This window comes from Triticum urartu, chromosome 6A (assembly GCF_056163025.1).
Source record: "Triticum urartu cultivar PI428250 chromosome 6A, HENAU_Tu73, whole genome shotgun sequence".
NCBI lineage: Eukaryota > Viridiplantae > Streptophyta > Magnoliopsida > Poales > Poaceae > Triticum > Triticum urartu.
The window spans coordinates 27,127,719-27,155,510 of NC_141878.1; the positions used below are offsets into that span (position 1 = coordinate 27,127,719).

The 27,792-nt window shown below is 47.9% G+C and overlaps 1 protein-coding gene and 1 pseudogene across 1 annotated transcript; both read right to left on the reverse strand.

Moving 5' to 3' along the window:
• Positions 1-3,193: 3,193 nt before the first annotated feature.
• Positions 3,194-4,276, reverse strand: LOC147963474 (uncharacterized; annotated as a pseudogene).
• Positions 4,277-15,576: 11,300 nt separating this feature from the next.
• Positions 15,577-17,169, reverse strand: LOC147963475 (uncharacterized). The gene is made up of 2 exons (XM_087531172.1): positions 16,080-17,169; positions 15,577-15,617 (listed from the first exon to the last, which is right to left on the reverse strand). The coding sequence occupies exons 1-2, from the start codon at positions 17,167-17,169 to the stop codon at positions 15,577-15,579; spliced, it is 1,131 nt and encodes a 376-aa protein (XP_087387298.1).
• Between the last annotated feature and the right edge of the window lie 10,623 nt (positions 17,170-27,792).

The window sequence follows — 27,792 nt, forward strand, 5'->3', positions numbered from 1 at the left end:
TGGGTGCTGTTCTTACTTGAACAAGCATCCCACTTATGATTAACCTCTATTGCAAGCATCCGCAACTACAACAAAGGTATTAAGGTAAACCTAACCATAGCATGAAACATGTGGATCCAAATCAGCCCCTTATGAAGCAACGCATAAACTAGGGTTTAAGCTTCTGTCACTCTAGCAACCCATCATCTACTTATTACTTCCCAATGCCTTCCTCTAGGCCCAAATAATGGTGAAGTGTTATGTAGTCGATGTTCACATAACACCACTAGAGGTTAGACAACATACATCTTATCAAAATATCAAACGAATACCAAATTCACATGACTACTCATAGCAAGACTTCTCCCTTGTCCTCAGGAACGAACATAATTACTCACAAAGCATATTCATGTTCATAATCAGAGGGGTAATAATATGCATATAGGATCTGAACATATGATCTTGCACCAATTAAACCAACTAGCATCAACTACAAGGAGTAATCAACACTACTAGCAACCTACTAGCACCAATCCCGGACTTTGAGACAAGAATTGGATACAAGAGATGAACTAGGGTTTGGAGATGAGATGGTGCTGGTGAAGATGTTGATGGAGATTGCCCTCTCCCGATGAGAGGAGCGTTGGTGATGACGATGGTGATGATTTCCCCCTCCCGGAGGGAAGTTTCCCCGGCAGAACAGCTCTGCCGGAGCTCTAGATTGGATCCGCCAAGGTTCCGCCTCGTGGCGGCGGAGTCTCGTCCTGAAAAGTTCCTCTCTATTTTTTTCTCATCGAAAGACCTCATATAGGAGAAGATGGGCATCAGAGAGCCACCAGGGGGCCCACGAGGTAGGGGGCGCGCCCTAGGGGGGGCGCCCCCCACCCTCGTGAGAAGGGTGTGGCCCCCCTGGCCTTCATCTTTGGCATGGATTTTTCTTTATTTCTTTTAAGACGTTCTGTGGAGTTTCAGGACTTTTGGAGTTGCGCAGAATAGGTCTCTAATATTTGCTCCTTTTCTAGACCAGAATTCCAGCTACCGGCATTCTCCCTCTTTAGGTAAACCTTGTAAAATAAGAGAAAATAGGCATAAGTATTGTGGCATAAAGTGAAATAACGGTCCATAATGCGATAAATATCGATATAAAAGCATGATGCAAAATGGACGTACCAACCCCCTTCACGGATGGCGCCGCCGCCGGCACCTAGAGGGGGGTAACGGACGCGTCGGGTCGACACAGAGGGAATCTTGCGGTGGGTTTGGCCCAGACCTTGTTCCGAAGTGTTCCTATGGGCTGACCTACCACAACAGGGTGGAGAGGTCCATTGGTCAAAGCCCGTCCGGCAAAAGTCAAAGGGTTAGATCTCCTGGTCAACTATTGCTGGGTTTGGCGGGACGGGGGCCTTGGGGGGTAACAATGCCACGGGAGCATCGCGCGGGGCCCTCATACATGCCTTAAGGTGTGATGGCATGTCTGAAGAGGTAACACGCGGCTTCGGGGTGTGCCCCCCCCCTCACGGACGACGATGACACGGTATAGTAAACATTCTACGGTAACGGGGCGGCGTGAATATTATTGAATACTCTCGGAGCGCGATAAAATCATGATTTTCTTACACGGCATGGGCACATGTGATATAGGACGGATGGTAATTTTTCATATTTTTTGGTGATGCAGAAGTATCTGAACACTTCCCTCTACGCGGATTGCTCTTGCGTGTCTACGATTGTGGCCGGCGGCCTCCGGGGGCTAGCCATGCCGCCAAATCTTGCGTCGGGGCCTCTTACACGTCTAGAGGTGTGGTGGCGGGTGCCAACACCCGGCACGCGTCTCCGGAGTGTGACCCCTTCACGGACGGCGCCGCCGCCGGCACCTGAAGGGGGGAAACGGTCGTGTCGGGTCGACACTGAGGGAATCTTGCAGTGGGTTTGGCCCGGACCTTGTTCCGAAGTGTTCTTATGGGCTGACCTACCACAACCGGGTGGTGAGGTCCATTAGTCAAAGTCCATCCGGCGAAAGTCAAAGGGTTAGATCTCCTGGTCAACCGCTCCAGGGTTTGGCGGGACGGGGGCCTTGGGGGGTAGCAATGCCATCGGATCATTGCACGGGGCCCTCATACATGCCTTAAGATGTGGTGGTGGCATGTCTGAGGAGGCAGCACACGGCTCCAGGTGTGGCCCCCCTCACAAACAGCGATGACAGGGTATAGTAAACGTTCTGCGATAACGGTGCGGCATGAATATTATTGAACACTCGGAGCGCGATAAAATCATGATTTTCTTACACGGCGTGGGCACATGTGATATAGGACGGATGGTAATTTTTCATAATGTTTGGTGATGCAGAAGTATCTGAACAGTTCCCTCTATGCGGATTGATCTTCGCGTGTACGATTGTGACCGGCGGCTTCCGGGGGCTAGCCATGCCGCCAAATCTTGCGTTGGGGCCTCTTAGACGTCTAGAAGTGTGGTGACGGGTACACTAGGGTATCGAAAGAGTCATGAAAATATTAAAGTGGCGTTAAATTAATAATTTCACAAATAAGACCCATGAAAACTAGTCGACAGAAAATAGGTTAGAATAATAATACTAATTAAGTAGTAAATATAAATGCAATGAAAACCATCCTAAACTAATTTCGCGCAAATGTTACTCGTTGCAAAAAATCCGCAAAAATGTAAGCCTAGTGATTTCATCAGGCACACGACTTATATGTCCTATAAGCTGAGTGCCTGCTTCGGACACACGGCTTATATGTCCTATAAGCCGAGTGCCTACTTTGGACACACGGCTTATAGGCTGCTCCGTGACAGCGCCGTCAATCACTACCGTTGCAGACACGTGGCAGATGTCTTTACCGAGTGTGTGCTGTAAGCCGGGTGCCTTTTCCCGTAGATACCGTGTGTTTCATATAAGCCGTGATCTTTTTTGCGAAACTCGGCTTATAGATGACCATAAGCCGAGTTCCTCGTATTTACCGGGTGTTTTTTTCTTGAGACTCGGCTTAGAGGAGCGTAAGCCGGGAGCCCGAAAAAAACACTCGGCTTATAGGCTAACACATGGGAAACCTGAATTTTCCTGTAGTGTATGTTGGTATCATAGAGGACTACATTTATTGACATGCATGACACAAAGTAGCACATTACGGTATCATGATATCATACTCAAGTCTCTCTTTCTTCATTGAATTCTATGCCATCTCATCAAAATTGCTTAGTTGGTATGCATGATACTAACTATGATACTCACATTGGGGGCAGCTTTAGTAATTAATCTGATCTGCCTCGACTCAAGGTGCAACATGAAGTCACCACTGTATGTAGACAAAACCACCACATTTAAGTCCTCGTCATACCCCACCATCCCTTCACTTATGAAGTCGTTAGACAACATCCCCTCCAATTGATTGATTTTCTGCAGAAGCACCCATCCGGAAACACCATCAGAGTTCAGGTTCCTCTCCCATATATGAATGCCCAGTTTCGACATAGCGGCAAGGCCAAGAACGCTGTCTTCATCTGTCCGTAAGAGCTGAAAGGACCAACGTTGGGCATCTACGGGCGTCTCGATGACAGCAAGAGTCTGCCTTTCAATATCAAATGCAGGGATTTCACCTCCATGGAGCAACCAGTAAACTGCACTCCTGATAAGGATGCTGGGCTTTAGCTTCATAACCATCCTTCTAGTCGATGCTGAGACAATATTCCCCCATACACCCGACACTGATTCGTAGGCACAAGCAAATGATATCTTCAGGTCTCTACGGGAGCAGATCATGACCAATTTGAAGGCCGGGTTCAAGAAGCAATCCTCCTGCAAATGCCCGTCTTGACCATCAACACACATCACCGTGGCGCTTCACCTACAGAAACTCTCCCTTTTTGCGTCGCGGAGTTCTGATGGAAAAGGCACGCGGTACTGCTGGCCGTTGAGGGGATCCCACACGAAGATCTCACACAGAGACTCGCTGAGCATGACGGCGAGGCCGTGGCGGCAGCCAAGGAACTCCCAATCCCCCGTCATCTCAGGCACAAAGAAGCGCTCAGCAGGGATGCGATCGGGCGGGTCCGGGACAGGAATGAAGAAGGGATATGGGGTAGACTCTTTGAAGAAGCCCAGCAGAGGAGGTTCCGGGTGGTGTCTGCTGAAACGGCTTAGGAAGCGGGGATCGGAGAGGATGCGGCGCCAGCGCGTGCATACGAGGGAGGCGCGGGAGAGGGTTGACGGCAGCGGAGGCAGCCGGAGGAGGATCTCCCGGAGGAGGTCCTCATCTTCCAGCGGCGCTGAAATTGACATGGTGCGGCAGCCGGAGTTTTCTTCTTTTTCCGCGGAATCCTGACACGGAACGACGCCCAGCACCACCCCTCCGGCTCCTGGTCCTGGGACCTGCTGCGGTCGGAGCGGAAGGTCGGCGGATTGGAAGCGTGGCGCGCGTGGCAAGGGATCGAGGTTGGAACTTATATATGAATATATCGGTAAGCTCGAGTACGGCGAGGAGGAGCCGGACGAGCAGGAGGACGAGGACGACGAGGAGGAGGAGGAGCCAGCGCCTGTTCTGGCAAGGAGACGCAAGAAGAAGAAGGGGGCGGACAGGACCGGCGAGCCGCGCATATGGTGGGCGTCCAAGGAGCAGGAATGTCTCGCCGAAGCATGCAAAGTCGTCTGCCTCGACCCGATCACCGGCACGAACCAGAGCATAGAGATGTATTGGGAGCGCATCAAGGCCGAGTTCGATGAGCGCAAGCTCGTCGTCCCCTACTTCAAAGGCGTCTACATGCAGCACGGGTCGAAGGTAATGGCGAACCATTGGGGGCTCATCCAGTCGGTGTGCAACAAATGGCATGGAATAGTCGAGGAGACCGTGGCTCGCCCAGAGAGTGGCGCCAGTATTGAGGATCAGGTATGGCACCCTGGTCTCCCACTTCTTTTCGCCGTGCACGCTCGCCAACTGTTTGTTCCTCGGCGCAGCTGCTGCGCATGTTGGCCATGTATCGCCAGGACAACAGCGACCAAGAATTCTAGTACCTCCATCTCTTCAAGTGGATCAAGAAGTGCGAGAAGTGGGCGGATGTCCAGCGCACCCTTGCCAAGGCCAAGGAGACCTACAACCGGACGCGCCGTCGCCGGGCGCGGGCGACGGGCGCCCCGAAGGCAACAAAGGGGCCAAGAAGGGGAAACACGCTGACTCGGCTACCACGCGAGTGCAGGAATCCATCGAGCATTGCCTCGCCGACACACAAGCCCGGGCCGCCCCTGTGTGAAGAGAAGACCGAGGCGCAGTGTTCAGCGTTGATGACGAACAGCACCGTCAAGCTCGACCTACTCCGGACCAATGTCGCCGCGAAGAAGAGGAACACCGACCTGGCTTTCCTGCTATGTGGGGCGGACATGCTCCAGAGCAATGACGAGCAGGTCAAGGCGTGGTACTTGGCGGAGTGCATCCTCATCCTGAACCAGCTGTCGTCGACGGCGCCGCCAACCCCCACGCCCACGCTGACGATGCCGCCAAGCCCGAGCGATGATGCCTCCACGACGCCCAGCAGCACAGAAGCCGTGCCGACGCCGCCTAGCACAGAAGCAGCTCCGACACCGCCAAGCCCGCGCACGCTGACTCCGCCAATGCCAGAGGCCGACCCCACCGTGTGATGTGTTGCCCACTCATCCTTCCATACTTTTTTGTACGCCGAAATTTTCATCCGATCGCCGAACTGTGGCCGCTGATCATCGGACTTGTGGCGTTTTTTGTGAGCGGGAATGACCAAGTTTGAATTTGCCGCGACTTGGGGGGCGGCGCCTGGGGGCGTGGCTGGGAGCTAGGTTGCCCCCAGGGGCTAATCTAGCACCGGTTCGCCCCCAGGCATCTCTTTTTCGACACCCTGGTGGGCCGAACGGCTGGAGATGCTCTTAGGACAATGTTATGCAAAAAGTTGTTGGCTGATCTATGCCTCGTTTGCCACCCCATGCTTAGTACCAATCCCAGGTAACTTTCTATATTATGCTCCTATAAATACTTGAATTAGTACCGCACTAAAATTGAACTGTAATGTGGCCTTGATTTTCAGATTTAGAATTGTTTCTCCATTGGGCATGTACGACTAATATCCTAGTCACGTCATGAGGCTATCAGGGAAGATCGGAAGGCCCGTCCTAAGTCTTGTGTCCATAAGTCATATCTTCACTGAATCATTGATCAGTTTATTATCCATCAATTGATCATGTACTATATTTCATCTAGGCATTCTATTGGATATAGTTATTAATTATGATAATTTTTTCAGTAAATTTTGAAGTTAGTTTTGGACTCATATGACTTTACTATTTTGCATTAATTCATGATATATTTATAAATAATGTGAAGTAACACTAAGTTATATAATTAAGTGAAAGTATATCTTACCTGTATGAAAATTTCAAGGGCCTAATTTGTATTTCGCACCGGGGCTTCAAATTTTTGGAGACAACCCTGGTTGTAAGAAGGTTGTCAAATTTCTTGTGCTACTAGTTACGAGGATTAAAGGTATGTTACCGTAGGAATTGATAGACAGATAAAATAAATAAAAGATTAAAGAAAGAAAAGTAATTGTAACAGTGCATTTATTAAAATAGAATAGTCCTAGGGGGCATAGTTTCACTAGAGGCATCTCTCCAAGTAGATAAATGTGGTGTTGTGAACAAATTACAGTTGGGCACCGATTAAACTACAATATTTATACTTATGACTATGATCATTCATTACATAATATTGCATAGGCATTATATCCATGATATGTAGAAGCTTAATCCAACTACATGTACAAGTAATGCTCCACCTAAAGGCTGCTATCGGACATGCATCTCGAGGTATTAAGTTTGCCACAAAAAAAGCATTGCTATAAGGATGATGACATAATGTAGACATCAGAACTATCTGAAGGAAATATGCCCTAGAGGCAATAATAAAGTTGTTATTTATATTTCCTTATATCATGATAAATGTTTATTATTCATACTAGAATTGTATTAACCGGAAACTTGATACATGTGTGGATATATAGACAAAACAAAGTGTTCCTAGTATTCCTCTACTTGACTAGCTCGTTAATCAAAGATGGTTAAGTTTCCTAACCATAGACATGTGTTGTCATTTGTTGAACGGGATCACATCATTAGGACAGTGATGTGATGAACAAGACCCATCCATTAAGCTTAGCATAATGATCGTTAAGTTTTATTGCTATTGCTTTCTTCATGACTTATACATATTCCTATGACTATGAGATTATGAAACTCCCGAATACCGGAGGAACACCTTATGTGCTATCAAACGTCACAACGTAACTGGGTGATTATAAAGATGCTCTACAGGTGTCTCCGATGGTGTTTGTTGGGTTAGCACATATCAAGATTAGGATTTGTCACTCCGAGTACCGGAGAGGTATCTCTGGGCCCTCTCGGTAATGCACATCACTATAAGCCTTGCAAGCAATGTGAGTAAAGAGTTAGTTACAGGATGATGCATTATGGAATGAGTAAAGAGACATGCCAGTAACGAGATTGAACTAGGTATGATGATACCGACGATCGAATGTTGGGCAAGTAACATACTGATGACAAAGGGAATAACGTGTGTGGTGCGGTGCCCCCCTCCACAGTTCAACACCTCAGTCATATTGTCGTAGAGCTTAGGTGAAGCCCTGCGCCGGTAACTTCATCATCACCGTCGCCACGCCTTCGTGCTAATGAAACTCTGCCTCATCCTCAACTGGATCAAGAGCTCGAGGGACGTCATCGTGCTGAACGTGTGCTGAACACGAAGGTGGCGTACGTTCGGTACTTGGATCGGTTGGATCGTGAAGACGTTCGACTACATCAACCGCGTTACTAATGCTTCCATTTTCAGTGTATGAGGGTACGTGGACACACTCTCCCGTCTCGTTGCTATGCATCTCTTAGATAGATCTTGCGTGATCGTAGGAAATTTTTGAATTACTACGTTCCCCAACACTATCATCCAAGTGTGATAAAGGAACCATCGTTTTATCCTTAGTAGAAACAATAGAATACATGTATTGTCCTTTTCTGTCACTGGGATATAAATCACATCAAGATTGAATGCACTACCTTACACAACTCCCTTTGAAGAACTGCCAATCAATCTGGCCAAAGAAGATAAATAGATTGGAAAGCATACATAACTACTTCATTATGCAGCAAATAAACTTCAAAAGATTCAATATAATTCAGTGAACACCCTAATCATAAAGTGGCAATTCATCATATCTCATCAAACACAACCACCAATACCGATCATGTGAGGCAGCACAAGGGAACTTCGTATTGAATCACAAGGCAGAGAGGATGCCATATAGGTACTGCTATGGACCCTAAGGTCTTAAGTAAAATACTCAAACATGCACTACTAGGGAAAAGCCTATACATAGAATTTTACCTGTAGCGCTGTACAAAATCAAGCGCTGCTGCTACTTAGTAGCAGCGCGCGTAAATAAACCGCGCTACTGCTATGACTTTAGCAGTAGCGCATACTAGCGAAAAGCGTTGCTGCTACGTTTGAACTGGGCGCACATGGCTAGCCCAACCTAGCAATAGCGCGTATAATGGCCCAGTGCTACTGCTAATCTCCTTAGCTGCAGCGCGCTTACGTGTAAAGTGCTGCTGCTAACGGAAATAAAATAAAGTGAAAAACAAGTAGAAAAGTAAATGAAAATGAAAGAAAAAGAAAAAGGAGAAAGGGAAAAAATAAAATGTAAAGAAAAATAAAAGAAAAAAGGGAAAAAGGAGAAAGGAATAGCAGCAGCGGGTTTCAGTAAACGCGCTATAGCTAACTTAGCTATAGCGCGTTTCCAGAAACGCGCTACCGTTACGTTTCACTTAAACAGCGGTTTCCCCCCACCCCGCCCCTAGCCACCAATTCTTCCACAAATCGTCCCTCGCCCTCGCCGCCGTCTCCTCACCGCCGCCGCCCGAGGCCGCCCTCAGCCTCACCGCCGCCGCCCGAGGCCGCCCTCAGCCTCACCGCCGCCGCCCCTCGGCCGCCGCGCGCTCTCCCCACCCTGCCCCTGACCCCAGATTCAACACCGGCCCCGCCCCCGACCTCAACGCCGCCCGGGACACCGCCCCCGACCCTGACCTCAACGCCGGCCGGACGCCGCCCCCGCCCCCCCGACCTCACCGCCGCCCCGGAGCCCCGACCACGACCTCGACGCCGCCTGCCCCTCCCTCGTCGCAGGCACCCGAGGTGAGCACGCCTGCTCCTCCCTCTCCCCTACCTCTGCCTAGGGTTTCTACCTCCATCAAATTAGTTAGGGTGGAAACGAATCGGATGCGGATGCGGCTCAAATGAGTTAGGGTTCATGTAAGGGTGGAAACGAATCAAATTTCTAAGATGAATCATAAAACGAGTAAAATTTGACCACTTATTTCACTTTATAGTTGGATAATTGGAATATCTGCTACCACTTTCCACCCCTATAGGTTCATCAAATTAGATGGTAATTAGGGCAGTAGTTCTTAGGTACTAATTAGTTAGTAAGAACTAGGTACTAGAATATTTTTATTTATAGTAAGTTTATTTTTAGTAAGAACTAGTTGAATTAATAGAACTAGTTAGTAAGAACTTGTTGCTATTTTTTTAGTTAAAGCAATTTTCCCACATCGACGTGGACGATGCCTATCCCGCATCCTCGTCGTCGAGTCGGCAGAGGACGACACCTGCTTGACCAGATGGGCCATGTCCGGGACTGGGCTCCACCGGGGTGGTACTGGGAGGCGCTACCTACCGGGGGGCGTAGGTTGGTGAGGAGCCAGCCTGTCGTTGACCCGAACCTTCTTTGGTGGCGGTCGCGTGGGCCAGTGACAGTCCAGAGGCTCGAGGACTCCGCGGAGGTGGTGCGTCACCGTGTCAGTGAGGAGGACGCGCACGTCCGTTGCTACTTGTTTGCGTAGGAGCACAGGTTCTCCAATACCTGGCAGGTTCACCAGGGATCTCACTGGAGCTATGATCCTGTGATGGTTCCTTCTCTGTGGGTGTCCACCGCCCGCGCCGATACCCGTCATTTGCTAGGGTTTTAGTTGTACTAGTGATGTTATATGTATGACACTATTCGGGATGTATTAGTGATAATATTCGACGATGTACGGACGCATGAGATGATTTACTTTTGCTTATTGAATGCATGCTAATTTGAGTCTTATAAGATATTTTGAAATGTATATCTTGTGTTGCTCAATATCCAAGTGGCCGGTCATGTTTGCAGGTTACACCTCCGAGTGGCCTATGTTTTGCCGGAGTGTTGATTCATTTCCGTTCCGGCAAATTTCAGGCGCTCGACATATCCTATTTTAGCAAAGGTCATGCCGGATTTTTCCGTGAATTTTGGCATGAGTTTTGCCAGAATATGTAGGAAATATCGAGTGCCCCGGATTCGTGTGTTGAGTATCCTGGTAGTTGTCTTCTATCGATTTTCAATTAATGTTTTAACTATGAACATAGGAAATGTTTGACGACAAAAAGGATTTCGGTATTTGCAAATATTGTGAAGACGAGCGCGGCCTGTGCGACGGAATCTTCCTAGATGATGATAGGCGCTTCAGCATCAAGCTGGACGAGAACTTCGAAGTGGATACAGTAAGTCACAACGACAAGTCTTTTTCGTAATTAAGCATGACATCTTCTTCATTTGCTTGAACTTATATTTTTTTTACTATTCTACTAGTGTATCCCCTGCCATGCAAGAGTTTTTGTATTGGATAAGATAGGTTTCAGTCATTCTATGGAGGTAAAGAAAGTTTATTTGAAGACCGAGCATGGTTATATTTTCCATGCAAAATTATACAATTCAGACGACTACACCTATTTTGGATGCAAAACATGGCGAGCACTATGCAAGACTTATGCATTTCAGCCTGATATGGTTATCACCTTTGATATTCGTCCGGAAGATGATATGGAAGGTAATACCGACATCTGGGTCGATGTGCAGACACCTCCAGTTACACCAAAATGTAAGTTTCTCAACCATATTTATGTCTTTGATATTGTTTATTCAAAAATAGTTGACAACTAATTTGTATTGTCAGCTTATTTCGGTGCAAGCAAACATGTCCAACGCTTGGTAGACAGGACCTACTACTGTCCCGGGGCTGAACTAAACTGCGAGGAGCTAAGTCATTATGTTTCATGGCTTGAGGATCTTGATACCTTCAAGACAAATTTTCTTGCTAGACTTAGAAATCTTAGTACTGAAAACGTGCGACCAATAGTGTTCGTCATGAACTACGGTCACATCTATTTAGGAAGGATTGTAAGATTTTTACTATTTGTCCTCAGTGCATCTTTTCCATACATTATTTGTGAAGCTAAACTTCATTGCTAAGTATGTGACCATACGATGTTCTTCAACAGGGACTCCTGATGAATGTTGTGCCTTATGGGATCGAGACTAAAGGTACCATGAGTATTATTAGCTTACGGCCAAGATATCCTACATGTTACTTTAGTGCATTCAAGATCAGCGATGAATGCTTAATAGTGCAAGACTGGACCACATATGTGATGGGGGAGCGCAGACAAGTACCAGGGGGCAGCAAACAGATGTGCTACCCAAAATTAGGAGACAGGTTCATCTGCATGCTCCAACTTGATCAAGGAGGAGAGCTACACATGTTTTATGTTGTTTTACCTAAGAGAGAGCAGCAGGAGTGATCAGCTAGAAATGAGTTTGAGGATGATGATGTGCTACACTATTACTATGATGATAAAATAGCTAGTGTTGGTGGTAATGACTGATGATTATTATTAGCTAGTGTTAGTGGTGATTAAATAAATATTGTTGGTGCTAATGATTATGATGATGATTAAATAGCTTGTGCTGGCGGATTAGATTCAAGTGGAGGCAACATGTGGCGCACATCGAAAGTACTACTAGTCCAAACTAGATCAAGTTTGGATTAGTAGTATACTTTTGACATGCACCACATATTGCCTCCACTTGAACCTAATCCACTATCATTTGACACACTGTTATGGACATAATGATGTAAACCTCATAACTGGTATTATACCAATATTTGTACGATGGCGCATAAATGCACTAAAAATAAAAAATAAAAAAACAATACTAGTAGCGATGGAAAGAAAACACGCTGCCAGTAGTTACATTAGCAGCAGCGTGGGAGTGAACAAGTGCTGCAGCTATTTGTCCTAGCAGTAGCGCGTGCGGCACGCGTTACTGCTAAGCAATAGCTGTAGCGCCTTATTAGTAGCGCGCCTACCCGCGCTACTAGTGAGCACAAAACCAGCGCTACTGCTAGGGTTTTCCCTAGTAGTGAAGAGACATCATAGATTGCACCATATCCAGTAAAGTAGAACATGTAGGAACCAATATGAGCATCCAGGTTCCGCTATTGGTTATTGACCGGAGATGTGTCTCGGTCATGTCTACATAGTTCTCGAACCCGTAGGGTCCGCACACTTAAAGTTCGATGACGATTTGTATTATGAGTTATGTGATTTGATGACCGAAGTTTTTTCAGAGTCCCGGATGAGATACAGACATGACGAGGAGTCTCGAAATGGACGAGAGGTAAAGATTCATATATTGGAAGGTTGCATTTGGACATCGGAATGGTTTCGAGTGGTTCGGGCATTTTTCCGGAGTATCGGGAGGTTATCGGAACCACCCGAGAGAAGTATTGGGCCTATTCGACCTTATTGCAGGAGAGGAGAAAGGCCACATGAGAGGGGCGCCCCCCTTTCCCAAACCGAATTGGACTAGGGGAAGGGGCCGACCCCCCTCTTTCCTTCTCCCTCTCTCTCCCTTCCCCTTTTCCCTCTCCAATGGAAGGAAGGAGGGGGGGGCGAATCCTACTTGGACCAGGAGTCCAAGTAGGACACCCCCTTATGGCGCGCCCCCTTAGGCCGGCCACCTCCTCCTCCCCCTTTATATACGGAGGCGGGGGGGAGGGGGGGCACCCCAAAGGCACAACAGACAATCTCTTAGCCGTGTGCGGTGCCCCCCTCCATAGTTCAACACCTCAGTCACATCGTCGTAGAGCTTAGGTGAAGCCCTGCGCCGGTAACTTCATCATCACCATCGCCACGCCTTTGTGCTGATGAAACTCTCCGTCGTCCTCAACTGGATCAAGAGCTCGAGGGACGTCATCGTGCTGAACGTGTGCTGAACACAAAGGTGGCGTACGTTCGGTACATGGATCGGTTGCATCTGAAGACATTCGACTACATCAACCGCGTTACTAATGCTTCCGTTTTCGGTGTATGAGGGTACGTGGACACACTCTCCCGTCTCGTTGCTATGCATCTCCTAGATAGATCTTGCGTGATCGTAGGAAATTTTTGAATTACTACGTTCCCCAACACTATCATCCAAGTGTGATAAAGGAACCATCGTTTTATCCTTAGTAGAAACAATAGAATACATGTATTGTCCTTTTCTGTCACTGGGATATAAATCACTTCAAGATTGAATGCACTACCTTACACAACTCCCTTTGAAGAACTGCCAATCAATCTGGCCAAAGAAGATAAATAGATTGGAAAGCATACATAACTACTTCACTATGCATCAAATAAACTTCAAAAGATTCAATATAATTCAGTGAACACTCTAATCATAAAGTGGCAATTCATCATATCATCAAACACAACCATTGATCCAGACCATGTGAGGCAGCACAAGGAAACTTTGTATTGAATCACAAGGCAGAGAGGATGCCATATAGCTACTGCTATGGACCCTAAGGACTTAAGTAAAATACTCAAACATGGTATTCGATGAAGCAAGGTTGATGAAGCTGACTCCGGTGATGGATTCCCCCTCCGGTAGGGTCCCTGAACAGGCCTCCAGATTGGATCTCCCCGGAATAGGAACGTGTGGTGGCGGAAAAAATTGCCAAAACATGGTACAAAGGGTTTTGGAAATTATAGGATTTATACGTGGAAGAATCGACGGAAGACGGTGGCCAGGAGGCCCATGCGGCCAACCCACACGGATGGGGGCAGTGGCTGGTATAATTGACCACCCGCCACTACACGTCCAACTTATAAGAGCCGGCACTCATAAACTCTTTCAAATTTGCCCGCGGGCTAAAAACGGCGATGACAAATATGTATTCGGGGGCACCACTTGTTTGTCTTCCACGAGTGTTGGGCAAAAAATATGCCCACCACAACCTTAATTATATTGGTAACCATGCCCAATATTCCAAAATTTGAAAATGTTAGCTACGGCGGGCAATAGGAGATTCCCGCCAAAGATATCTTCTGTCCAAAAAAAATCCTAAAAACCATATTTACTGAACATAAAATACTCTCAAATTTGGTCCTGCGGCTTTGAAGTCCAAAGGATATTAAAAGTGGACTTGAGTGAGAAAGGCAGCAGTTTACATCTGAAACACTTACACTTCATTTGAGAGTGTTCGGTTTGTACATGAGGAGCAACAATTTTTTACCATAACACTCTCAATTTTTTATCACATCCTAAAAGGGTGCAACGAAGACACCATGCCAAGTTGCATCCCTTTTGGAGCTCATTTGCATGCTATTTCATATCGAAGGGCGTTTTGCTCATTTTAAGTGGCCGAAAATCACCTAGTGCAGAGTTTCCTTTTTCTTAGTTCTCAATGCTGTCAACATATCCAGGCTACCTATGCACAGTTTCCTTTTTCATAGTTATTTTTCCACAGTGTACTTTATTTTTTGGATCGTAGAAGTTTCCTTGGCCATGTTCGGTTTTAGGGGTTTGTTCCCAACAGGATCTTGATCACCATGGGGTTCGAGTGTAACTCCATTTGTCACTCTAATCCATGTCATGGTTTGTCTCATATTCTTCTTAATTGATATCTACTTTAATGTTGTTTACTTGTCCAGGATTGAACATAATTTGTACGGGGGAATTCAGTTTAAACATTGCAGTGGGTAAACATTCATCCCCAAATTGTATAGGGATTAGATAAAAATATTCATGGAATATAGTGTAAAAATGGCACATCCACTGTTGTAATTTCATAGTTCAAGTAGAAAAAATAAATATTCATAGATACAAAAAAAGTGTGATGACATCTTGCTGAATACATAATAGCATCTAAGAAAACTGAGACATCCATGAAGCTCGAATAAGTAAAACATCCGTGGCCATAACTGAATTGTTATGAAGTAGGCGCACATACAGCATACTAGACCAAACAGTGAAGCTAACTGTAAGGCAAGATACTGTTGGCAGGAGAATGATCAACAATGACGCCTAGTAGCTGCACATGAGCCAAAAAATAGGAGAATATTAAAAGAAGAAATACCGGCTCTTATGCGACATGTATGGAAAGAACAAATAATGATGCAAAGACAACACAGATCATGAACAAGTTATTAATAACTAGTAGTCTAACTTAAGGCACGCCTTTTATAAATGAAGAACTGGATAGTTTAGAAGCTAATCAACTTAATACATTGGAAGCTTAAACCAAAATAAATTATTCATCATCTTAATATTTAAGTAACTATGACATAAAAAACACGCGCATAGCAAAAATATAAATTACCTCACCTATTAGACCAACATAGCACATTAGCAGATCTCTTGTGTTTAGAGATTTGGATCCACCCATTTCCACCCACTTCCCCTGCCTATATCAAAAGAAGCACAATAAATCAATGAAAAACATGGAGCAGTTGGATCATGAGAATGCAATGTACACATTTGTGACAACTATAGTACATGATACCACATCCGCTGTCAGGTGGAAGACATAATTAGAATATGGCAAATGTTAACATGCCCCCTCTTACCCCCTCTTATGATTAACTCTTACCTTCTTACCTCACATGTAAAAAGAGGGGGTAAGAGGGAGCATGTTAAAACATATGCTGTTATGAGTTGATGATTAATATCAAGAAAAATCAAGACATACATTGTCTTGCAAGGAGATGCAATGAATGGGAAAACATTACAAGCTCCAATCTTTCAAACGAGTAACTAGGTTTCACTGTATTATTTATATCAAGGGGGCCTTTAATCACATGAACAACAAACACATATCAATAGTAATTGGAATTAATCTTGTTACACATGAGGTACGGAGGTATTACCCGCAGTGTAAAAATTTCTGTACGGAAAATGCATCATGTCGACCCGGCGATTCTTTTTAGTAATTAATCTGATCCGCCTCGACTCAAGGTGCAACATGAAGTCACCACTGTATGTAGACAAAACCACCACATTTAAGTCCTCGTCATACCCCACCATCCCTCCATTTATGAAGTCGTTAGACAACATCCCCTCCAATTGATTGATTTTCTGCAGAAGCACCCATCCGGCAACACCATCAGAGTTCAGTTTCCTCTCCCATATATGAATGCCCAGTTTCGACATAGCGGCCAGGCCAAGAACGCTGTCTTCATCTGTCCGTAAGAGCTGAAAGGACCAACGCTCGGCATCGACGGGCGTCTCGATGACAGCAAGAGTCTGCCTTTCAATATCAAATGCAAGGATTTGACCTCCATGCAGCAACCAGTAAACTGCACTCCTGATAAGGATGCTGGGCTTTAGCTTCATAACCATCCTTCTAGTCGACGCTGAGACAACATTCCCCCATACACCCGACACTGATTCGTAGGCACAAGCTAATGATGTCTTCAGGTCTCTACGGGAGCAGATCAAGACCAATTTGAAGGCCGGGTTCAAGAAGCAATCCTCCTGCACATGCCCGTCTTGATCATCAACACACATCACCGTGGCGCTGCACCTACAGAAACTCTCCCTTTTGGTGTCGCGGAGCTCCGGTGGAAAAGGCACGCGGTGCTGCTGGCCGTTGAGGGGGTCCCACACGAAGATCTCACACAGAGACTCGCTGAGCATGACGGCGAGGCCGTGGCGGCAGCCAAGGAACTCCGAATCCCCCATCATCTCAGGCACAAAGAAGCGCTCGGCAGGGATGCGATCGGGCGGGTCCAGGACAGGAATGAAGAAGGGATATGGGGTAGACTCTTTGAAGAAGCCCAGCAGAGGAGGTTCCGGGTGGTGTCTGCTGAAACGGCGTAGGAAGCGGGGACCGGAGAGGATGCGGCGCCAGCGCGTGCATACAAGGGAGGCGCGGGAGAGGGTTGACGGCAGCGGAGGCAGCCGGAGGAGGATCTCCCGGAGGAGGTCCTCATCTTCCAGCGGCGCTGGAATTGACATGGCGCGGCGGCCGGAGTTTTCTTCTTTTTCCGCGGAATCCTGACACGGAACGACGCCCAGCACCACCCCTCCGGCTCCTGGTCCTAGGACCTGCTGCGGTCGGAGCGGAAGGTCGGCGGATTGGAAGCGTGGCGCGCGTGGCAAGGGATCGAGGTTGGAACTTATATATGAATATATCGGTAAGATTGGAACTTATGTCCGTATGTCAGTGTGTGTCCGTTACTAGTACTGAGGTTACATGAGTAGGAATCAGTTTCGACTCCGTTCCATGTGTCCGTACCCAGCCAATGTAAGAAACGATTCACATAGTTTAAAAAAACGATTCACATAAAAAAATGGAGATCAAGTCGAAATACAGATCACACACGATCACAATGCCCCGAAACGTTTTCCTAGGGTTTCAAGTGGCAGGGCAGCGCATGAGGCGATCTCGGGGGCGCGAGTTCTGGGGTTTGCTGTTCGCCGGCGTCCTGCCATCCGTGACGTCTAATCCTTGCAGTTTGCTGGCTCGGGTTGATCAAGGGGGGATCCTCGCATCCTTGCCCACCCTTGGCGGCAGTGCAGGAGAAGGGGTTCGGGGTAGGGGTTGGGGCGAAGATGGCGGAGTCAAGCACCATGGGAGGCAACAGAGGAAAGGTGAAGGAGACATAAATAGTGGAAGAGATGATGAATCGGCTAGACCTGACAGAGAAGGACAGAGCAAAATTGGTCGTTGATGACGAGGAAGATCAGCAGGATGATGAGCTTCATGCGCTGATCGGTAAGGTGCTACATCGGAAGCTTCGTGTGAACCCCATAGGAGAGGCGCTTCGCCCCGCATGGGGAAATCCGAAGGGACTGAACTTTAGGCCGACGGGTGAGAACGTCTTTGTGGCTAGTTTTACGAACAAACGTGATAGTGATCGGATCTTCGATGGAGGTCCATGGATGGTTGGAAAACATTGTGTGGTTTTAGAAAGGTTCAACATCAGATCGCGTCCCTCGGAACTCAAGTTTGAAAAGATGAAGATTTGGGTGCGGGTGATAAACCTTCCGTTTAATTTGCTTTGTCCGCCATGGTCGAAGCATATAGCAGCCATGGTGGGAGAGGTGATAACCCTGGATGCTGATGTCAAAGGGTTTGCTTTTGAAGATTACCTGAGATTCAGAGCATGGATTATAGTGGATAAACCATTGATTCGTTGGGTGCAACTGGAGAAGGCAAGAACTAGAGAGACAGAATTCTTTGTAATACAATATGAAAACATGCCTTATTTCTGCTTCTCATGTGGGCTGTTGGGACATGCAGAATTGATGTGTCCTACACATGCAGGAGCGGATGAATATGGGAGACCCCCATACCGTGAGGCTCTGAGGTACTCGTCAAGTAAGAATAGGGGTTGGGGCGGAGCACCAACCTATAAACAAGAGGGCACCGACGACGGTGGGAGACAGAAGGAATCAGGGGCTGTAGATGAGGAAGTTGGACCAGGTGTGGAAGTAAATTCGCCAGAAACAAGTCGAGGACAGAGTGAGGAACACTATTTACCAATTCAATGCTCGAGGTAGGAGTACGAATGGACAAGGCAGTCGAGGAGGGCGTGGACCCAATGCGGTTTATCACCGTGTTGATATGGATAACACGAATATGCATGGCCGGGGAAACATCACTTTGCTGCTGCAAGACAATGAGACCATGATCAGGAAGAGACAGAATGAGGAGAACGAGTCGTCGGATTCCAGAGATGACAGCCATGACTCCAAGAAGAAAAAAGCAGACGAGGAGGCCGCAAAGAGTAGCGCGGAGGCTGAGCATCAGCCCCGCGGGTTGCAATGAATTGCTTATCATGGAACTGTCGCGGGCTTGGAAACCCAGAGATAGTTCGAGAGCTTCACGATCTAGTGAAGATGGAAGGTCCCGCCCTGGTCTTTTTATGTGAGACAAAGATCGCGGGGAGACGAGTTAGTGATCTTACAACTAGGCTTGGCTTTGAGGGTTCTCATCCAGTCAATATCGCCGAACTCAGTGGCGGTTTGGCTCTGTTCTGGTCAAAAGATGTAGATGTAACTCTTAATAATTTTTTCAGATGAACATATTGATGTTACGGTCAAAAACATTGGTGGAGACAATAAAGTGTGGGGGTTTACAGGCTTCTATGCAAAATCTAGGAGATGTGAACGCGCTGAAAGCTGGAACTTGTTACGTTGGCTCAATGCTCAAAGTGATGCACCGTGGTTGTGCGGTGGCGATTTTAATGAACTTACAGATAATTCAGAGTATTTTGGAGCCCATGGTCACCCGGAGTGGCAAATGGATGGTTTCCGTCAGTGTCTTGATGATTGTGAACTACAAGACCTGGGATACCAGGGAGTCCCTTTCACCTGGGATAACATGCAGCAGGGTGATTCTAATGTGAAAGTTCGACTTGACAGGTTCCTAGTGAACCCAGCAATGATGTCTTGGTACTCGGCATCTGTTGTGAAGCATGTGCTCACCCCAAAATATGATCATTGTCTACTTACAGTGAAGTTGAAGAGGGTGGCACAAGGGGTAGACGGGCATAGTCGCAGATTCATATACGAAGAAGCTTGGCAGAAGGACTAAACATACGATGACAACGTGCTGCAGGGCTGGCGTCAGGGTGCAGGTCTGCATGGCTTGCAAGGTATAGAAGAGGCTCTTTCTACCATGCAAACTCATCTTACATACTAGAAATCAAATAAATATGGAGATATAAGAAGGAAGATAAAGAAAGTACGCAAGGAATATGAAAAAGAGAGGTCGAGCTCACTTTTTAGGGGTTCGACTAAGAAGGAAAAAGATTTAGGCCGCCAACTCTCTGATCTCTTGCGCAAGGAGGATTATGGCTCGCCAGATATCGAGAGCGGACTGGCTCAAAGCAGGCGACCGCAATACAGGTTTTTTCCAAGCTCGTGCTGCTGCTCACAAGAGTAGGAATCGTATACAAAGTCTGCAAGCGGTGGACGGTTGAGTGTGCGAGACCAAGGAGGAGATACATGCCGAGCTACAGCAGTTTTATACTGGCTTCTAGACGGCACAAGAACACACGGATGCTGAAGCAGTTCTTCACCATGTTCCACATAAAATTACAGAACCTATGAATGAACGACTCTTGAGGCCGCTTAGGGAGGACGAAGTAAAGGCTGATGTGTTTGCTATGGGGCCTACAAAGGCGCCCGGATGTGATGGCTTCCATGCTGGTTTCTATCAGAAACATTGGGAATTGATTGGGCCCGATGTTACTTCGGCTGTCCTCAGATTCTTCAATGGAGGACAAATGCCAAACTTGGTGAACATCACGATTATTGTTCTTATACCCAATGTGAGAAATCCACAGAATATCACACAGAACATCACGATCTTTGTGTAATGTTCTATACAAAATCTGCTGCAAAGTACTTGCTAACCGCCTGAAGGAGATTCTTGATGAGATAATTGCAGAGGAACAAAGTGCTTTGGTTCCAGGACGGCTGATTACCGACAAGATCCTAGTGGCTTATGAATGCATTCACTCTATGAAAAGGAAAAGGGGGAAGCAAGGATGGTGTGCGGTCAAGATTGATATGATTAAGGCATATGACCGAGTTGAATGGGCTTATCTGGAAGGCATAATGCACAAACTTGGCTTCCATGAACGCTGGGTTTCTCTTATTATGAGATGTGTGACCACTATAAGCTTCCATGTGAAGGTGAATGGTGATTTGTTACCGGCTTTCTCACCTTCAAGAGGCTTTCGTCAAGGAGACCCTATATCGCCATACCTATTTCTTTTATGTGGGGAGGGTCTTTCTTGTATGCTTCAAAACAATGATGTTGGTTGGATAGACATGGGCATTCACATGAGTATTTCTACCCCTTGGATCTCGCATCTCCTATTTGCGGACGATTGATTGATCTTTATGAAGGCTGACTCAAGGAGTGCCACCAGGTTAAATGAGATTCTGGAACAATACAGTGTGGGCTCCGGACAAAGTGCAAATAAGCTGAATAGCTCGGTTTATTTTAGCCCAAACAGTGGGGCGTCAGTTAAGAGGGGTGTCAAAACTGCCCTCTAGATAAACAGGGAAGCAATGTCAGATAAGTACCTTGGCCTTCCAACAGCTGCAGGAAAAAATAATGAGCGGTCGAGGTCAAGGGTGCAAGGATGGTGCTAGAGGAAGATGCCATGTGGTGCAAAAGAAGTTCTCTTGAAGTCAGTGGTCCAAGCTTTACCGGCCTTCTCTATGAGTTGTTTCAAACACACAGAAGGTTTGTGCAAGAAATTGACGACGAACATGTCAAAATATTGGTGGGCTGGATCACCTGATAAGAAGGGAATGCATTGGCAGTCGTGGGATAAGATGTGCATTGCAAAGTCAAAAGGGGGACTCAGATTCCGGGATTTCGAAACCTTCAATGACGCGATGCTAGCCAAACAAGCATGGAGAATACTTGATAATCCGAACAGCTTGTGTGCCCGTGTCCTTGAGGGAAGATATTTCCCAAATGAGGATTTCCTTACTGCGGGGTGCCCCAAAAGTGCATCTAGAACATGGAAGGCTATCATTGTAGGGAGGGAGATGCTCAAGAAGGGCCTTATTCGATGAGTGGGAGATGAAACAACGATCGAGGTTTGGCATGACCATTGGATAGACGGCACCACGTCCATGACTCCAATGGGAGCACTCAAGCCGAACTCTATATAGCTAGTGGCAAATTTAATTGATCTAGTGTCAAATCAATGGGATGTGGAGACCATCCAGAGTGTGTTTTTCCCTGGATGCAGATGCAATTTTGGCCATTCCAAGAGCGAGGGTAGGGGGCTAGATATATGGGAATGGGCTCGGGAGAAGTCTGGCATTTTCATAGTTCGGTCAGCTTACCAGCTGACGATCCAAACCAAGGTACAGCTGACGACAACGGAGGGTTCATCTACTGGAGATGAAGGAATATGGCGTGCACTATGGAAGCTCAATGTGCTTCCTAAGATTCGAGTATTCTGGTGGCGGGTGCTCAAAGGTTTCCTACCAAACTAAAGCGAGCTCCGGCGACGACATCTAACGCAGATTCCGAATTGCCCCATGTGTGGTAATGATAATGAAACTTTGTTTCATTCTTGGATGGAGTGTGACCATGCTTTACGATTCTGGGAGGCGTCCGAGCAGTTCTTTGATATAAATGTGACAGCCTGGATTTTGCCTTCTCTATTTTTCCGGACTTTGTTTGCCCTCGCTTTGCAATTTGGTTTTTGAATCAATTCAAATGGACTTAAGCACTTGGGCATGTCCTTGATTTTCACCCAAGAGACCCATCCACCTCTCATTCAACTTTCATTCTCTGAAAAATCCCAAAAATAGCCCAATGAATATTTTTCATAAAAGAAAAATATTTAATTTCCTTTTTGAAAATCAATTCAGAAACTTGTGCTCCAAAGCAACCCTCATTTTTCTTGCTCCTAAAAATCTGAGAAAATTCTCAAATATTCCTTGAACCATGGCCCACCTCCCTATGCAGAAATATTTCATACTTATTTGGAATATTTTTGCTATAGAAAATCTTTTCTATTCTGGCCTCGAAATGCATTTTCTACAGCAAGTGTATTTTTCCTTGATCAAATGAGGCTGGATTTTCTTGAGCTTGATTACCCTCCTAGATAAACCTTAACTCCAGAAGCTTAGCCCTAATCCCTTCGAGAAGCCCTCCAAACTTTGCGACCAAGTTTCTGACCAGAAACTTGCCAACAAGCTCAAGTCATATATGGTCGGCCTGCAAGTGTGTGATCAACCCTCCTAGACTAAACACTGCATGAACAACACGAGGGACAAGGTTTGGCAATGAGAGGGCGTCGTTTTGACCATGCCAACACGAGGACACGGCCCTGGCATCGCGTCCGACGCGCTCTGCGCGGCGTCATCGTCTCTGTTTCACTCGTGATTGAGCCCAAGCTCGCCGACGACTGCCGCACCGCACCACCACCTCCGTCTCATCCCCCTTGACCTCTCACTGACGCTCGCTGACGACAGACACGCTGCAGCGGGCACGGGCACGTCGCGACCAAAAGACACAGTTCGTCCCGTGCCTCTGTCCTCCTCCAACACCGCCTCTTGTGCTCGTCCGCACCCTTGCATTGCTCCCGCGTGATCGCTGAGCCCCTCCACCCCTTGCTGACGCCGTTCGTCGTCGCTCGCCGGCTTCCAGAGAGCTCCAGCGGAGCCACGTACCCCTCTCCCCCTCTGGCTATAAATTCGAGCCCCTTCCCTTTGCTCCGAGCACCCCAAACCAACGACCCAAGCTCCACAAATCCGTAGGATAGCCGTAGCCCGGTCAGGCAGGCCTCTGGCCGCCGTCCCCGACCCGAGGTCGCTAGCGATTCCCCACGGCCCTCTTCCTTGCGCCGGTGCCCCTCGAGCTCAAGCGACTGCTCAGGAAACTCCCTGGAGTTCTACTGGTGCCGCCTCGACCCGCTACAGCCCCAAGGACCACCCCAATCCGCCGCGTTCTTCTTCTCCGGCGAGACCCGACCGCAGCCGCCGCTCGCGAGCCTGGTTGCGATCTGCTGCAGCCAGCTCTCATCGATCCACGGGTACAGGGAGGTGCGCCTCGACCCCCTATTCCTTTCTATCCCTCTGGTTTTGCCCAAGGACCGCTCCTCGAGGGCGTACGCTCTAGCGAAGCCCCGCCGTCGCTCTGTTTCTCTCCTATCCCCTCTCACCTGACCAACAGGGCCCACTGTCAGCCTCTCCACTCAATCCCCGAAGCGGTACGAGGGGAGGCGTATTAGGCAAATACGTCTTCGACGTCACCCCCTAGTTTTATTCAAATTTAATTCAAAAATTTGACCAGCACCTTTGACCAGACATAACTTTTAAAATATAAGGACAAATGAGTTGATTCTTTTTGCATTGTGTTTGTTTTAAAAAGTTCTAGAAGCACCCCAAAGTAGAGATTTTTCCTTGTTGTCTAGAATTTCTGGTGATTTTCAGAGTAGTTCTTGATATTTTATTTTGCTGTTTTTAAATATTTTCAGAGGGAGAAGCTTGTCTTGAAGATCACCAGGAGGAGTGTGAACCTCCTCTGCACTAAGGCAAGCAACACTATCGGTGTCAAAATCGGCGGATCTCGGGTAGGGGGTCCCGAACTGTGCGTCTAGGCCGGATGGTAACAGGAGACAGGGGACACTTTGTTTTACCCAGGTTCGGGCCCTCTCGATGGAGGTAAAACCCTACTCCTGCTTGATTAATATTGATGATATGGGTAATACAAGAGTAGATCTACCACGAGATCAAGGAGGCTAAACCCTAGAAGCTAGCCTATGGTATGATTGTGTATGGAGTTGATTCTGTCCTACGGACTACAACCCTCCGGCTTATATAGACACCGGATAGGGTTAGGGTTACATAGAGTCGGTTACAATGGTAGGAGATCTTGAATATCCGCATCGCCAAGCTTGCCTTTCACGCCAAGGAAAGTCCCCTCCGGACACGGAACGAAGTCTTCAATCTTGTATCTTCATAATCCAGGAGTCCGACTGAAGGTATAGTCCGGCTACCCGAACACCCCCAAATCCAGGACTCCCTCAGTAGCCCCTGAACCAGGCTTCAATGACGACAAGTCCGGGCGCAAATTATCTTCGGCATTGCAAGGCGGGTTCCTCCTCCAAGTCCTTCACAGAAGATTGTAATCACCAAGAGTAGGGTCCAGCTCTGTAAAATGAGTTTCCACATATTGCCATAAAGAGAATAATATTAGCACAAATCAAATCTGCTAACGTATCCTGCAGTGCGCCATCACACTACCGCCAAGTCCCTTACTCGAATCGTTTTTATTTTTCCACCCCAGCATGTTTTGCGAGGCGGTTTCCTTGGCATGTCTTGTCAAAGCAGAGATCGTGTGCCCCCCTTTTACGGGATTCTCATCAATACGGACGTGGGTAACCCAATCATGCCCGTTAGCACTTTTTCTCGATTAAAGGCGAGTCTCAAACGGTTACGGGGAGGGCTCTTGGTATTCGACCTCTTATAAAGAGACCAAGGCCTTACTCCTTTTTCAATCTCAAACGAGTTCGCCTGCCGCCTCGAGTTCCAACACCCTAGGCTTCAGATTTCAGGCGCTTCGAACCTTCGACAATGTCCGGTTCCGACCTTCAAGGCCGATGGATGCCCTCCTCCGTCATGGAGGAGGACGTGCTAAAGTTGAGAGAGGCTAGGTTCTTGACCGCCGAAATTCCACATAGGTTGCCTGTTCAAGGGCAAGCTATTCCCAGCCCCACGCCCGGTGAGAGCGTAGTGTTCATGTCTCACTTCCTTTGGGGGTTAGGCTTCCCAATGGATCCCTTCGTGAGGGGGCTGCTGTTTTATTACGGGCTGGATTTCATGACTTAGCTCCGAAGTCCATCCTCCATATTACTTCATTCATCGTTGTATGCGAAGCGTTCCTCCATGTTACCCCTCACTTCGGATTATGGCTCAAGACCTTTGGAGTGGAGCCGAAGATGATCAAGGGACGGCATGCAGAGTGCGGAGGCGCGGTCATAAGTAAGAATGCCGATGCTCCATGGCCCGAGGGCTTCTTTCAAGAGGAGCTCGGCTTGTGGTAACGAGAATGGTTCTATATCACCGCTCCCAGGAGCGCCAAGTGGGTGGCGCCTCCTGCCTCTCGCTCGGGTCCACCACCACGGCTATCGTCATGGGTCAACAAAGGATTAGACTGGGGGTTACCCAAAGACGTGCCCCTGTTGCAGGGCCGCATTAGGGATCTCTTAGAGGGAGACCTCAACCTGGTCAAGGTGACGCAGGTCATGCTGATTCGCCGAACATTGCCCGGCTAACGTCGCCCCCTTCGCCTGTGGGAGTTTAATCCGGAGGGACCGCGAGTTCTCCAAAACTTCATGGGCGCAACACCCGTGGAGATGTATAAACTATTCTTCGGATCACAAGAGATGTGTCCGGATTTGACCGAGGACGCGGGCCTAAGCTGCAATCGTCCGGATACTCAAGCAAGCAATCTTACACCCGGACCTCCTATCCATATAATAAACTTGCCCCTAAAAGAGTTGTCCTTTTAAACAGGAGTGGATTGTGAAGGCAAAGCTGATCAGGTGTCTGGCTCCCCTTCCTGAAACCAGGCCGGATCCCGTGCTAGTCAGGATGCTGGAAATAATGCCTTTGGAGGGGGAGGACAAGGAAGCTGTGGCCTCCTCGAAGGAGGCTGCTTCGAAGGGAGGAACCGACAATTCCTCTCCTAAGGGGAAGAAAAGAGCTGCCTCTGACGATCCGAAAACCATGGTCCCAAAGCGGGGGAAAAAATCCTCGTCAGAGGGTCCGGCGCCGGGGAGTCCCTCGGCCGGACTACGCCCTCAAGGGGATCAGCCCTCCAGCGAGCCGTAAGTAGAGAGAGGTTTTCCTTTTGAGGAATGAGAGAAATCTTTGATTTATATCTGAGAAGATTAACCGAAATGTTACCTTGTAGATCGGACCTCAGCCCCTCTCAGCAGAGCTAGTCTTCGGGGGATCTTCTTCCGGAGATGATGGAGAGCGGGACGCCTCCCCCTGCCGTGCCGCCTAGCGAGGCGGGCGACCCTGAGGTGTCGCCGCGGAGGGTTTTTCCGAATCCGGCAGGGGTGGAAGGTGGCAGTGTGGCCCTCCGAAGTTCTCCGCGTCCGGCCTTCGAAGGAGGCCATAGGGCAAGTCCGGCACCGGTTGGTGCTCGGCTGGAGGAGCTAAAGATTCTGCTGGGGCGAGCTTCTATCTCAGAGGAGCACCGTGCATTGATGGGTACGGTGATTGAAAAGATTTCATCCGTAGAAAGCGGATTGCATGAGGCCGTCAAAAGCTTACTGACGTGGTTTGAGGTACGTCCAGATAATGTTCCCTTTGGTCCATTGCGCATGAATAAGATGCGCCCTATGTAGCTAGTAGCCCCTGAGACTCTGCGCATCGTCAAGAAATGACGGCACGCGGAGGATCATAATCCCAGGTCTAAGATGTCGCCTTTGAATGTAGGTGGCAGGGAGTCCGGAATCAAGCCGAACTGAAGATTTTGCCGAACTAAAGCGGCAGCTGGACGTGGCAGATGCCGACATCACGCTTGTGAATAAGCGGCTTGATGAATCTCAAGGTATGCAATTCTTCGGGCGGCATCAGGTAAGAAGAGTTTTATGCCAGTGTCTTACTATGTGTATGCTTGACGCAGATGGTGCGGCCGCCACGGAGAGTCTTAGGGCAGAACTTGCCCGAGCTAAAGAACAAGCCAGAGAAAGTTATGCGGTTGCCAAGAAAGCCCTTGAAGAGCTGAGAGCCGAACAGGCTACTCATTGCCGAAGCAAAGAGGAGATGGCCGAGATGGTCAAAAAGTTAAAAAGCACTACCGACCGCTGCAGATTTCTTGAAAAAGAAGGCCAGGTGAAACAGACGGACTTAGAGAAGGCCGTCGCTGATGCCAAGGACGCTCGCTCTGCGTTGAGAGCTGCGAAGGAGGAGTTGCGTCAGGCCGAATAGATTGTGGCTGGAAAGCCCTTTATGCTACGAAGGAAGGTTTGTGATCCGAAGTTTGCTCCGTTGGACCGGATGTGGAATGTGGAGGACACCTATCTGGATTTGGCAGCGAGTGCTGCTGATGCGACCGAACACTTTCGAAATCAAAAA

Excerpts from the sequence above, each read along its gene's own strand:
- LOC147963475 (XM_087531172.1), bottom strand. The coding sequence starts at position 17,169 with ATGTCAATTCCAGCGCCGCTGGAAGATGAGGACCTCCTCCGGGAGATC. Across the intron at positions 15,618-16,079 it reads CAGAAATTTTTACACTGCGG|GCAGGGGAAGTGGGTGGAAA; the intron begins GTAATACCTCCG and ends CTTTTGATATAG.